Genomic DNA, 12,775 nt, shown 5'->3' with positions numbered 1-12,775 from the left:
AATTAAAAAAATAATAAAGCAAATGTGACACCTAGCATGGCTTGCTAAAATTTGCTTAAATATATTGTTCTACGTAAAGGACGTCAGCCAAGGTCGGCCCCCCACATTTCTACAACAAATCTGGCCCCCTTCGCAAAAAGTTTGGACGCCGCTGATTTACAACAAGCATTAACGGCTGTAAAAATTCATGTTTTGAAATACATTATTACGGTGACAACCGTTAGAGGGCAGTATTCTACTGTTGGGGAAAAAGACACCGGAACTTAAAGCTATGTTTGTGTTAGCCGGACATTGTTCGAGCGTCGGACAACAACTAAAGGACACCTGATATGTTTGCGATGTCAATGTTTAATTGTAACTAACGCGAAAAGAAGGTTTTCTTGGCGAACATGTGGGTCGTTAGGCGAGTTCTATCGTCTGTTGCCCTTAGTCGTAAGTGGCGTTACATTTCTTAGCCTATCCGTGATTGCATTACGTTATTACCTTACGTTTGTTGGTACAAAGACACGATTCCGTTGCGTTTAAAACCTTTTTATGCACTTCTAAAATTATCCTATGTGAAATCAAACACTGGTCTTCTAGACCTACATGTCAGATATGGGAAATGTGCATATTGTCTGTACTTAACTTATTGACTGCTAGTGACAGCGATAGACGTCCAAGCCGTTTTAGCTGTCAGCCAATCACTCCCAGTCAAAATGGATTGCAGGTTTATTGTCGTCAACGGCACTGAGACATCATTGGACATCTATCACTAGGGGTGTAAAAAAATATCGAAACGGTGTTATATCGTGATACTTTGTATCCCAAAAGGTTATGGATATGCTCCAGCCAAGAATCGGTATATCGTTGGGGCGCTTACAGGTCACTTTTTGTTCGTTTTAGGGCATTTACAGGTCACTTTCTGTTGAGTTTGAGTCCTTGCCTATTCATTTCGGGAGATTCTTGGGTCACTTCCTGTTCTGTAATCCAAAATAAACAGTTAAGTGACCCACAAATGCCCCAAAATCAACAGGAAGTGGGAGAAATGGCAGCGATCTCCCATCTCAAACGGATTGGACGTCTGCTAGTGATAAACTCATTCCAATTCACAGTAGAAGGATGAAGATAGTTTTGCTGTTTATTAGTTGTTTTTTTTAGAATATTCCAGAATCAATTCCTGATCAATGTATCGATAATCGTCTCATCACCATATTGTGAGATCGTTATCGTGAGCTTTGTATCACAAACTGTATCGTATCGTGCGGTACCAAGAGGTTCCCACCCCTATCTATTACCATCAATGGCAACCAATGTGTTAAGTGGCTTGTGATACCTGCGCAGGTCAGTATGGTGGTCACCCAGGCTTGTTCCGCCGCCCTCGGCTGGGCTCTCTTTCCGAGATGGAGCTGCGCTACCTGCAGTGCACATGCTGCTGGAGGAGCCGAATCCCAGTGGCTGGAATGGAGACCCTCAATGCCACCATCTCACCGCCCTGTGAAGAGGATGACCACAACGTGGATTCCGCCGCTCCTCTAGATTCCAATTACACCTCAGAGCAGCGCGATGTCATCTTGAGGCTGCTGAACAATGCCTCGGTCACAGAGCTGGCAGGCGTCAAACTCCTCCGAGGGCGTAAATCTGTCAACATCGTGGATTACCGAAGCAAACACGGACCCTTTAAGACACTGGAAAGTGTGGTAAACGTGCCACTCCTGAAACACAAAAGTGCCATGGTTGTGTTTCAGTCCATCCTCAACCCAGTGAAGGAGAAGAAGAAGGTGCGCATCCAGCTTGCCAAGTTCATTAGGCCTGAGGTGGACAAATCCTGGCTTGAGGTAATATATTTTTCACTTTAAACCAGGCGTGTCACTACTATCTTCCCCCTCACAAACATTGGCGTTCAGATATTTTAATATAAATATGACTGGCAGGGGTGAAAGTGACTAGAATTTCTTGCCGGAACTGCCTTACATAAATGTCAGCACAGAGCCCTCATAAAACCACCGAAATACAAAAACTGCTTTTGGCACAGTTAAAAATATAAAACAATAAAACACAACAGGTTTCTCACACACAGTGGTTTGCACGTCCGCCTCTTAGTTCTGAGATCAAGGGTGCAATCCCAGGCTCCAGCCTTCATGTGTGGAGTTTGCATGTTCTCCTTGTGCCTGCATGTGTTTTATCCGGGTACTCCGGTTTCCCCCCCACATCCCAAAAACATACATGGTATGCCGATCGAACATTCTAAATTGTACCTAGGTATGAGTGTGTCGGCGAACAGTTGTTAGTCTCCTTGTGCCCTGCGATTGGCTGGCAACCGATTCAGTGTGTACCCTGTTAGCTGGGACAGGCTCCAGCGCCCCGTGACCCTAGTGAGGATAAGTGGCTCGGAAAATGAATGAATGAAAGGTTTCACATGCATTATTTTACTGCATTACAATGGAATAAGGCATAAATGAGAAACTGATTTCCATTCAATTTTTTCACTGATTTACAAAATTCCATCAAATTTTTCTTTTTCTTCATTTCCTCAAATCTAAATGCAAAACCTCAATTCAACTATGCAAGAACATAGATTGTGCATTAAAACAAAAATGATATACACAGTGAAATGGAAGATATTTTGAAAATAAAGCAAACATTGACTTTTTTAAAATAAGGAAATAAGTAGCCTTACATAAATAAATAAAAATAAGTCCGAAGTTCACATTAACATGAAACATAGACATGGAAGATGTTCTCAACCTCACAAATAAAATAAACCTCACAAACTATTTCCTTTCTCTTAAAGATCTGATCATTTTTCCATTATCTTGCCCTTTTAATTCAACATTGTTTTTTCCTCTATTTGTTGTTTAAAAAAATGTGCATTTGAAACAATTAGAGCTAACTACATTGTTTTTTCCTCTATTTGTGGTTTTAAAAAATGTGCATTTGAAACAATTAGAGCTAACTATCCAGGCTGATCACATGTCAGTATGTCAGCAGAGCCCAGTTTTTTTTTTTTTTTTTTTTTTTTTTTTTTGCTGCCTGCATGTGTTCAGCAATGCGACTTGTCAGATACAGCGAGACACTGGGAAGAATACTGTAGAATAAATAAATGAATAATAAATATTGGTAGAAACGGATTACGCTACACAAGTACTCTATTAGGCTTGTTGTTAACACTTATGTAAATCTGATGTTGGTAGATTGTTCTTTTTGGAGATGCGTGTGTGGCAGCGTGGCAGGATATTTTTTTAAACGTGGAGTTTGACAGTTGCCTTCATATTTTTGGGATCAAAGCACTGTACGCACCGGCGTTCCCGTCCCAAAACTCATGCCAGTACAAAGTTCCTGCTCATTCTATCCCACTTTCACCCCTGATGACTGGGCGATTTTAACATCGAGATTGAAGATCGGAAAGAAATTTGATCGATCTTGATGATCAGCCGTGTCATATTTACTGTAATCGATGATATCTAGATTCAAACTGAGCACTTTGGCAGATTTTAAAGTCCTTCAAAAAGTGTCCAATGTTGAAGGTTTTCAAGCAGTTTATGCACCAGGTTAGGTGAACTGTAAAGCTAAACATACAGTACATAGCAAAGAAAATTACACCTGTTGTGCACTAAAATACTGTACATTTAATTTTGTGATGACCAGCTATCTTAATGCTAAATATACAATGTATACTTTGAGTAAAACTACCGTTAAAAAAAAAAAAAAAAAAAAAAATTGTGAAAAGAATCAAGATCAGACAAAAGTTGTTTTTTTTTTCTTTTGTCTATACTGTATATCCATTGTCCAATTCTGGTAGGATACTATTAATCAATTATGATGTGTCATCTTGGTCTAATTTTGTCGTTGTGCAATCTAGGATGCCAATTCCATCGTGTCACTAGTGTGTGGCACAAATCGAATAGCGTGGGCACACATGGGCCGAGGGATGACTATAATGGACTGGCAGCACCTAGACTGCCCAAACTTCCTAAAGGGCACATACATGGCATCTGCCTATTTAAATGATGTGAGTCCACTTCCAACAACCTATCAATTTAATCAATTTACTACTTTGTGGTCCGATAATTGGGTTTGTGATTATCAGGTATCCGCAGTGGTGTCTGCTCTACCTTTGGCGGACTTCTACATCATTGAGAAGCCGTCAATTTCGGTGCAGAACACAGCTTTGTTCCCAATTATGGCGCACATGAGGTCGGTGGAGGCCATGCTGTTTTCGCTCCTGGAGCCCAGAAACATCCCACAGGACTCCAACATTCCTCCCAGGTTCGATACTTTGCTTTCAAGTTGATTTCTGTCAATGCAGTCACTTAAAGTCAGCGCAATCTCCTCATAGAGTTCTCAACATGATGCGCACGGCCGTGGGACGTCACTTCGGGCTCATGGTGGGCGAATCCCGGACCAGTGGGGCACAGACGGTACGGCAGCTGATGACAGAGTCCGTCACGCAAAAGATGCCGCGGATAAACTTCCCACCAGAGCTACTGGTGAAGTACAGGAACTGGTTCCAGATGAGCAGCAGAAGAGGCGGAGGAGAGGAACTCTGCGACGCTCTGTTGCAGGCGGTTGCTTTTTACGAACTGCTCAGTGAATCTTCTACCTAGCCGTTGCTGATCTGGCAATATGCATAAAAACATACATGGCTCGTACAGTAACTTACTCTACCTGATTGACTGCCATTTACGGTAACAGACATTAGATCCAGTTGAACTAGAATGGCTGGCATTGAATAATCATGTCGCAATTTCATTGACGGCAATAGACGTCCAATCCATTTAGACTGGGAGACCGTAAATGGCAGCCAATTTAATTAAAATAAATTATTTTATGAAATAACATCAAAGCAGTTACAGTATAACAGTAGGAAGTTTTTATTTTTTTTAAATTTTTTATCCATTTCCCGATTTGCCAAAGCCACTGTGTGGTCAATGTAAAAAGTTTAAGCAGATCTAATATGTCTAACACCATCAATGGCAGCCAGTTACCGAAGGACTTTTGAATATCCCCCCCCCTCAACCTAAGATATTAACCAATTTAAACTGGTAATTTTTTTCCCCATCATCATAAGGGCAAACTAAATGTATAAAAGCATGACAGAGAAAACTGCAGAATTTGTGCTTTTAGTGGTAATTTTTTTGTATATAACTGGTCATTTAAGGCTTTAGAATAAAGGGGTCTTGCAGGCTGTACTGCATATAACACATCAAGTGTGAATTTACACAACAGTTCTATACAATAAGGCACACCTACCTATAAACGGCACCCATCAAATTTGAAAATACTGGAATATAAGCAGCAGGTTTCCTTCCACATTGTATCATGGGACATTTACACCAAAAGATATGCAGTTCATTAACCTCTGGAAATCCATAAATTGGCTGAAGCGGATTTCAGCCGCAGGTTTTAAAGTGACTGTAAAAGAAGCAACTTTTGTCTAAATATTACAGAATTTTGTTCTTCGGTGATAGCTAAAATTTTAGTTTTCTTATCTGCTGATACCTGAACACTTTGGTCTGTTGGAATGTGTATGGGTGCACTCTAAGTGTGTAAGGCAGATAAGAATATATATGGTTAAATAAATATGCAAGCAGTGGCTTTACACACATGCTAAAAAGTTATAGTTTGAACTGGCTGGGTCTCGATCAAAGTAATGCACAAAGTCTCTTGTGTTTGCAATACCAGCTAGATTTCACTTTTGAAATAACTCTTGGAACGAAGTGTGAAAAGTAGATATAAAAATGCTGATTTTTTTTTTTTTTTTTTTTTTTAAATCTTCAAAACACCTGAGAATGCATGGAAATTCCATTAAATTATGTTTCATTGATAGTCTGTGTGGCTACTTTTTCCATTGTGCAAGTATAGAAAATGCCATCAAATGCCATACGTAAAAGTAAATATTTTATTTACTGATTTGCACATAATTCAATCAATTGCTTCAACATAGATTTTTCTAGATTTTAAAAAAAAATATATTGCATGGAAAATAAATAGAGTTTTGTTTAGACTGTCAGACTAGTGCTTGAGATATCTTGGCCCAAGAGTTGGAGTACTGACTTTGAGAGGCCCAAGTGTAAGCTTCGGAGGTAGTTCACACATCTAAGAGAAGATGAAATTGACAAAAAAAAAATCTTGGGACGAATACATTAAAAACTGCAATTCAGAATACGGTGCACAGGTATGATTAAATGCCAGGGTTTTGTAAATTAAACTTTGTTGTTTAGTGATTGCTTACCTGGCTTGTTTGCCTTTTTGCTGCCTCACAGAGCGGCTGATGGAGCGGAGGGTTGGCATATAGTCGACGAATATAGCCTGCCTGTTTCCCAGCAGTCCAAAGGGCTGACTGTTCAAAACTGCCTGGCTCATCTTGTACCTCCTCTGGCACATGCTGTGGAAACAAACACACATTAATATACAATGCACTCATTAGCAATTTTATAATAAACCTTGTGATACCATACAACGACAAACAGCGAAGAACTGGAAAAAAAAATTAACTTTTATACAGCCATTCTCAATCAAAGAACAGGATAATGCTGTCTCTGTCTAGTCTGAGTGTTACGGTTCAAATGCCATTATAATTGGCAGCAATGACTGTGAGGATGAAAAGAAAACTCACATTGGGTCAATTGGAGGTTGACAAGTTAATTGTAACCCATTGGAAAACTGTGAGAGAGTTGGTTCAAGACAGCATGTCTGTGCTTGAGTCCAAATAACAGACATTTGACTCCAACACCTACGACACCCCAAACCTTCCACAAAAGCCCGAATCTCCAACAGCTTCTCTTGGTTGTAACTCCACTCTTCCACCTCACTTGTTTCATCTAACAAACTGTCTTTAATGACAGCACCCGTCCAGACAAAATCCCTTGCGCATGCAGCTGGATCAAGTGCTTCTGCTGTTGGTATTGTGGCATCCATGTATGACATGAGCTCAGAGAAATCAGCTAGAGCATTCAAACATTTCAAGTGTACATTGGCTGCACTTTGTTCCGTCCTGTGATATTGCGTTGCCTTCAGACAATAGGAGCTGCTGTGTCCATTGCATGTCAAACTGGATCCAGATGGCGTCATGCTGTTTAAGCGATGTCCATGCCTTACAAGGTTTATGTCTACTGCTGTCAACTTAGACTGGAGCACTGAATTTTCTTTGTAGGACCTAAAGGGTATAAGTATGTCCAGGTTGGAGTAGAGCAGAGGAAAATTTCTTCTCCAGCTTTCGACCAGCTTGTTCATGTCAGCTTCAGTCCATGATGAATTCTAAAGAATCACACAGAAACTCGATTGACAAAGTAAATCATTTTAAAAAGGAAGAAATTTGATACAGCTCATATTTTGTCTTCAATTTTCAAATATGCAGGCATACCTTCAGAAAGGTCAGCAGACCATTTCGACTCAAAGGATGTAGACCCAGCATGCGCTTAGTGCAACCTTCACTACACTGGGGAAGTTTGGCATCTTGTCCATCTATAGTCGCACCTTTGAACCAGAAGTATGAATACTAAGATTTTAAAAGGATGTTTTTAACAGGATGTTATGAGGAATTTCAACCAAGTCTATTCCAAGAGACGCACACTAACCTTCACCGCTCTTCACCCACAACTGAAGCTGGAGAAGGCAACGTCTGACGTCGCCTGCAGTAAGCGTGACGAGACTTCTCACGTCTTCCGTGTCCATTTTTACACCCTCGGCCAAACACAGCAGTTGCAGGTAACTGCAGAGGTTCACCTGTTGTGAGGCGCCTTGTTATAAGATGATTGACTTGTACACAGGTCAAATGCACAGTGCAAACAGATCTCACCACGGATGGCTTCTTGAAAATAACTTCTTCCAAGTTGCCACCGAATCGCTCTCTGAACGTAGGATCTTAAGACAATATAGAAAGTAAGGGTGTGACAAAATATTGAAATGGTAATATATTGTCATACTTGTCATCCCAAAAGGTGTCAATGTTTAAAAAAAAAAAAAAAAAAATCAAGTAGCTCCCAAAATCTTCCACCATAACAGTGTCACAGTTAACTGTATGGCTGCCATAGAACCGCTTTTGAACTGTAGTGTACTACTACTACTACTCAGACCCCAAACTTTTGAACGGTAGTGTAGATGGACAGGAAATTATTGCAATTCGTTCTGTCTCTCATTGGTGTATTTACCATTAGTGGTGAGAACCACTGGCCTCTTAGTGGTCGTCATGAACGTCTTGATTGCTGCCAAGAAACCGACATCATCTTCAAATATGACGTCAACCTATTAGAAGCAAAGCAAAACAATAACTGTTTAACAGATATTGACTTTTATAGCAGTCAATTGCAGTAAATGAGTTAACTCAATAAGACTGAGCCACCTCTTCAAATAAGATGAGCGATGTGGCTCCGTTTGTGTTTTGCGGTGTCGTTTGATACTCAGAAAGCTGTTTCAGTTTGTCATGTGGTGTGTCTGCTGGGAACAGACCGTACATTTGATCTGCTTTGGCCTTCATCTTAAAGTTTGTTAGAGTGACAGCAGTTGAGCTTTTCGTTCCTGTGCTCCTCTGACCACCAAATGTCTGTTTTTTTGAGCGGAGGGTAACTTTTCTGGGAGGTTGCAATTTGCCTCCTAAACAAATCAGAAAAGATTAAAAGGTTATACTTTTGTTGTTGAATCGATGGCACAAAGAGGCAGCACTTAATTTTCCAGGTTTGTAATCCTACCTGCTAAATGTTCACTTGTCGGGGTGCATCCTCTGGTGTTGTAGTTGCTGAAGTAGGCCGCTTTCAGAGGGTCCTTCCCAGTCATCTCCACCAGGTGGGACTGTGTTGCCTCCCTTAGCTGAGACAGAACCTGGCGGCCATTACGCTGGGAGGAAGAGTTCACCTCAAACACCTGCCGGTTCATGCGAGAGAGAATAAAAGTATTTACAACAGCTGTATGATCAAGCCTTTGTAGATTGTGACCTGGAAGCCGAGCTCCTGTGCGCAGGCGTACACCGAGGCGGTCTTTCCCACGCCTGAAGGCCCCGTGATGAGCATGGCGTTGCACAGCGGCTCCTCATGGGGCTCCTTTGAGCCAACATCGCCCTGGAAGTCTCCACAATCCCATGTGTCTATAGCCAAATGAGAAGTGTAATTCACAATCCTCCAAATTAAACATACATAAATGAAAGTAAAAATGTTCCTTGAACAGTATGTAATTTCTTCCTAAAAGAAAATGTGTTTAAGGTCAAGCAGCTCAAAATACAAATGTCCCCTAAAACGAAACTTGACACTTTTACCTTGCGTGGAAATGTTTCCGCTGCACTTTTCTTCACTTTTTAGTTGCTTCACTGTCCGATTCTCACTTGAGGCGGTGTGCAGTTTCCACATTTTCAACCAACTGAAAATAAAGTCCAAGACAATGATATATCTTATATCAACAAGAGTTGAAAGTGTGTTTGATAATAATGAGCTCATACTTGTGCAATTTGCTCACTTGGAGGATGTTCCCAATAACTTCATTTGCACATCGAGGACTGTACTTGTCTGTCCACAGCACATCCTCACAACTGGAATCTTAAGTATACATTACTGCTAGCACGCAAATCTTCTCATTAAAACACTGATCAGAAGGTTTACCTTTTTGGATGGTTTCGAGTGTTTTGTCAGTATCTTTACAACTATTCCCACAATCACTTGGAACTTGCCGCTTCATTCTCCGTGTGCGGCTGAGCTTGCTCACACGGGGGCACGTTTCAACTGAAAATTGCATCGAGAGGCTGGAACTTGGCGCCTTTGGAGTCACACTATTAAATCTTGGGCCTTTGGAGTCCTTCTCAGTGCTTTTTAGTGTCTTCTTTAAATCGAAGTTCTTCTCTTCTTTCAGAGTTTAAACAAAAAAAAAAAGAGGCAAATGTTATGATAGCCTCGTATTGTAAATGTGATAACTACTCTTCAAACATAGGCCCTTTAGATCTTATTTTGTGTCCAATGATAGTTTGCTGCCCTTCTTGATTTACTTTTGTTTGAATTTAGTTAAGACGATGATAATTAAATACAGCAGTAATTATGTAATGCGATGGAGTGTATACGTTATCAGATTTGTCAGTGAAGGGTTACAGTAGGTACAGCAAAGATGTGTACAGCAAATTACTCTGTATTCTAAAAAGAATTGTTTACATGCTTTTTTTTAACATTTCATTAATTCAGTTCAACTTGTTTTACATCTTGTTCCTTGAATGTCCTGAACAAGGACGTAGGTTTGGTCTCAACATTGGTAGGGATAATATAACAGCATAATCTGCATGTACACTTTTTGCTGGCGACAGGATATTAATAGGACCAAGCAGATTATTGAACAGGGGTCAGGGCCACATTTCTCACGAATATGAACATAATTAATTGATAGGCGAAATGATCAAAGCAAAAGCCCCCTGTACTTACTTAGACTAACTTTGATGTAAATTGGTTCACGTGATACAAGGTTCGATTCAAATCTTTGTTTTTAAAAACTACTGAAGAAGTGCAGTGAAGTGCAAATTCCTTTATTAAAAAAACTGGGCTATACAAGAATAGATTCACTTCTGGAGGACACTGGAGCACCCCCAGACTCAAACTTAGGTATTGTAATATAAAAGGATTTGGGGGAAAAAATCATGGGAAAAAAATCTGAGCTATCCAAGGACCAATCTACATCTGAGGCATCCTACATTACCCCAAGACCCGAATCAAAGTACTCTCATGAAATTCTGATGTATGATTTCATTTCACAGATTTTTTTTTTTTTTGTTATGCAAGTTCATGAAAGTTCGTCAGTGTCCCTCTGAAGTGAATCCATTCTTGGGACTTGCACTCTGAAGCCACCGCGTTGCATTGTGGTAATGCACATAATGCAAACAATGATCCAAATGAGGGACGGCTAGCTTGACTTCGTTGTTCCTTGTGGAAGGCTGTCCTGACCACAGTAGCTTTGCAAGTTAGCAAACTCAAACAAATTAAAGCTATGCTAAGTCTAATGCAGGTCAGACTTTTAGTAGCAAAATTAAATTAGTGGGGTTTCCCCCACCTCCACAACATTGATGTCTTTTTACATTACCTACATTGGCTTGTGCTGGCCGGAAAAAAAAAAAACATTCTAATGTCCCTCCTCTTTGAAGGGGTTGGAGGAGGTGGCATCTTCTATTTCTGTCGGCGGGGTTGTGTGAATGTGCGTGTGCGTCTGCGTGGCGGGAGGAGGTTGCGGGTGGTTGACTAATCAGCCAATGAAACGTGCGTTTGAGGGGGGGGGAAATGGACCGGCACATTCAGCAAGTGAAAAGGGATAAATATAAATAATTCACTTAATAATGTTAGGGTCTATTCTATCCTTGGGAAGACAATCTAAATTACCCATATACTGTAACTGAACTCACTATGCCAGGGGTTTTCAACCCAGTCCTCAAGGCACACTGTGGGTCCTGGTTTTTGTTCCAGCCGATCCAGCAGAGACAGTTGAACCAATGAGGCTTCTGCTAAAACAAGCCACACCTGACTGCAATCAACTGATTGCACTTGTAAAACACCAGATTGGGGAAAAAGTGTTGTCATCTTGTTTGGTAAGAATGAAATCCTGCACCCACAGTGTGCCTTAGTGGAATAGGTTGGGGACCCCTGCACTATGCAATGCAAATAATGTTTGCTTTAAAGTTGGTGGGGACAATTTGAGCACCCTGAAAAGTTGGTCCTGAGAGAAAACCAAGGTCCATACTAAATTAGGATTTGACACCCCTAAACGAAATGATTCATACCTCTCATTCCAGAATCTGGCCACCTCTCGTTGGCTTTCTTCTGCAGCATCCTGAATACATTCTGGACCTGGAATGCTGTGTTGGATGCTTGGATGTCTTGCAAAAATCTGTGCAGAAGGTGAGGCGACTCCATATGACCTCTGTTGGACTGCAATGATGACGATTGTAATGGCAGTGGCACCCCCTCACGCATTTTCACCACATCTGCTTTACATTGATTAGGGGGCATCTTGACCTCCGCCTGCCAACACCTGCCCCGTTTACTGCCTTTCAGCTGTTAATACACGAGATATTGTATATTATAGTCAGAAAGATAGTTTAACTAATGCCCTTACCTCATCTGTTTGAATGCCGTCTTCCTTAAGATGCGAAAAATAATGTAGGATATTTCGGGTCCGTTTTTGTTTGTTTGGCATGCTGGATAAGAAAAAAATGTCAAAAAGCACTCTTGAAACATTTTGAACATGGCGCCATACTCCTTCCGTTTCGTTCTCCAAGCTAAACATTAACATGATTTGCCATTGTATTTACTTGATACAGCAGTTTACGTCAGCAAACTACAATGGTTTCACGGCAATGAGCTGAAGTTGAGTGAAAAAATATATAAAGATATATATGTCAAAATCACATCACACGTCTAAAAGTTGTACAACAGCAGCGTGTTGGCTTAGTTTTTATCAGCAGCGCAAACGAGACTGTGACACACTACCGCCACCTACAGTTGTGGAGATGAACGTTACTAAAATTTACTTGGATATTTAATTTGATCACATTCAGACAAATGCCGTTTATTGTAAGCGGCCATGGCGCATTTGTAGAACCGGTAGTCTAGACGGGCACTGTAAAATAGATGAATTATACAAGTCCTTTAGATTTACCATTATTTCTTGGAGGTCGTTTTTACTCAAAACATTGTGCGTGCGTGTGGTGGTGTTTGGGTGGAATAATGTAGTTTAGACACTGAGAGTACATGAGATTTTTTGTTGTATTTTAATTTGCCACTAGGCATTTTTTTCCATGATGTCATAATGAAGTGTGGATATGGCCAAAAAATACAAA

The 12,775-nt window shown here is 40.6% G+C and overlaps 2 protein-coding genes across 3 annotated transcripts; one reads left to right on the top strand and one right to left on the bottom strand.

Moving 5' to 3' along the window:
* Positions 1-286: 286 nt before the first annotated feature.
* Positions 287-5,797, top strand: tefm (transcription elongation factor, mitochondrial). The gene is made up of 5 exons (XM_057842510.1): positions 287-432; positions 1,324-1,817; positions 3,842-3,991; positions 4,070-4,248; positions 4,319-5,797. The coding sequence occupies exons 1-5, from the start codon at positions 390-392 to the stop codon at positions 4,584-4,586; spliced, it is 1,134 nt and encodes a 377-aa protein (XP_057698493.1). The 5' UTR covers positions 287-389; the 3' UTR covers positions 4,587-5,797.
* Positions 5,798-5,843: 46 nt separating this feature from the next.
* atad5b (ATPase family AAA domain containing 5b) lies at positions 5,844-12,410 on the bottom strand. 2 transcript variants are annotated; one of them, XM_057842508.1, is made up of 15 exons: positions 12,052-12,410; positions 11,717-11,990; positions 9,570-9,809; positions 9,410-9,506; positions 9,230-9,330; positions 8,913-9,061; positions 8,670-8,841; positions 8,324-8,574; positions 8,133-8,226; positions 7,781-7,845; positions 7,560-7,707; positions 7,346-7,458; positions 6,599-7,239; positions 6,215-6,367; positions 5,844-6,078 (listed from the first exon to the last, which is right to left on the bottom strand). In XM_057842508.1, exons 1-15 carry the CDS (start codon positions 12,226-12,228, stop codon positions 5,982-5,984), a joined length of 2,772 nt encoding a protein of 923 aa, XP_057698491.1. In that variant the 5' UTR covers positions 12,229-12,410; the 3' UTR covers positions 5,844-5,981. The 2 variants fall into 2 exon arrangements, with proteins under 2 accessions (XP_057698491.1, XP_057698492.1); XM_057842509.1 differs by having other exon boundaries at positions 9,570-9,806.
* Between the last annotated feature and the right edge of the window lie 365 nt (positions 12,411-12,775).

Source organism: Corythoichthys intestinalis, chromosome 8, assembly GCF_030265065.1.
Source record: "Corythoichthys intestinalis isolate RoL2023-P3 chromosome 8, ASM3026506v1, whole genome shotgun sequence".
Lineage (NCBI taxonomy): Eukaryota > Metazoa > Chordata > Actinopteri > Syngnathiformes > Syngnathidae > Corythoichthys > Corythoichthys intestinalis.
This window is presented reverse-complemented; position numbering and strand designations above follow the sequence as displayed.

Excerpts from the sequence above, each read along its gene's own strand:
- atad5b (XM_057842508.1), bottom strand. The coding sequence starts at position 12,228 with ATGTTAATGTTTAGCTTGGAGAACGAAACGGAAGGAGTATGGCGCCAT. Across the intron at positions 9,062-9,229 it reads CGGAAACATTTCCACGCAAG|ACACATGGGATTGTGGAGAC; the intron begins GTAAAAGTGTCA and ends ATTTGGCTATAG. Across the intron at positions 8,227-8,323 it reads CGCTCATCTTATTTGAAGAG|GTTGACGTCATATTTGAAGA; the intron begins GTGGCTCAGTCT and ends TGCTTCTAATAG.
- tefm (XM_057842510.1), top strand. The coding sequence starts at position 390 with ATGTGGGTCGTTAGGCGAGTTCTATCGTCTGTTGCCCTTAGTC. Across the intron at positions 433-1,323 it reads ATCGTCTGTTGCCCTTAGTC|GTCAGTATGGTGGTCACCCA; the intron begins GTAAGTGGCGTT and ends ATACCTGCGCAG. Across the intron at positions 3,992-4,069 it reads CATCTGCCTATTTAAATGAT|GTATCCGCAGTGGTGTCTGC; the intron begins GTGAGTCCACTT and ends TGTGATTATCAG.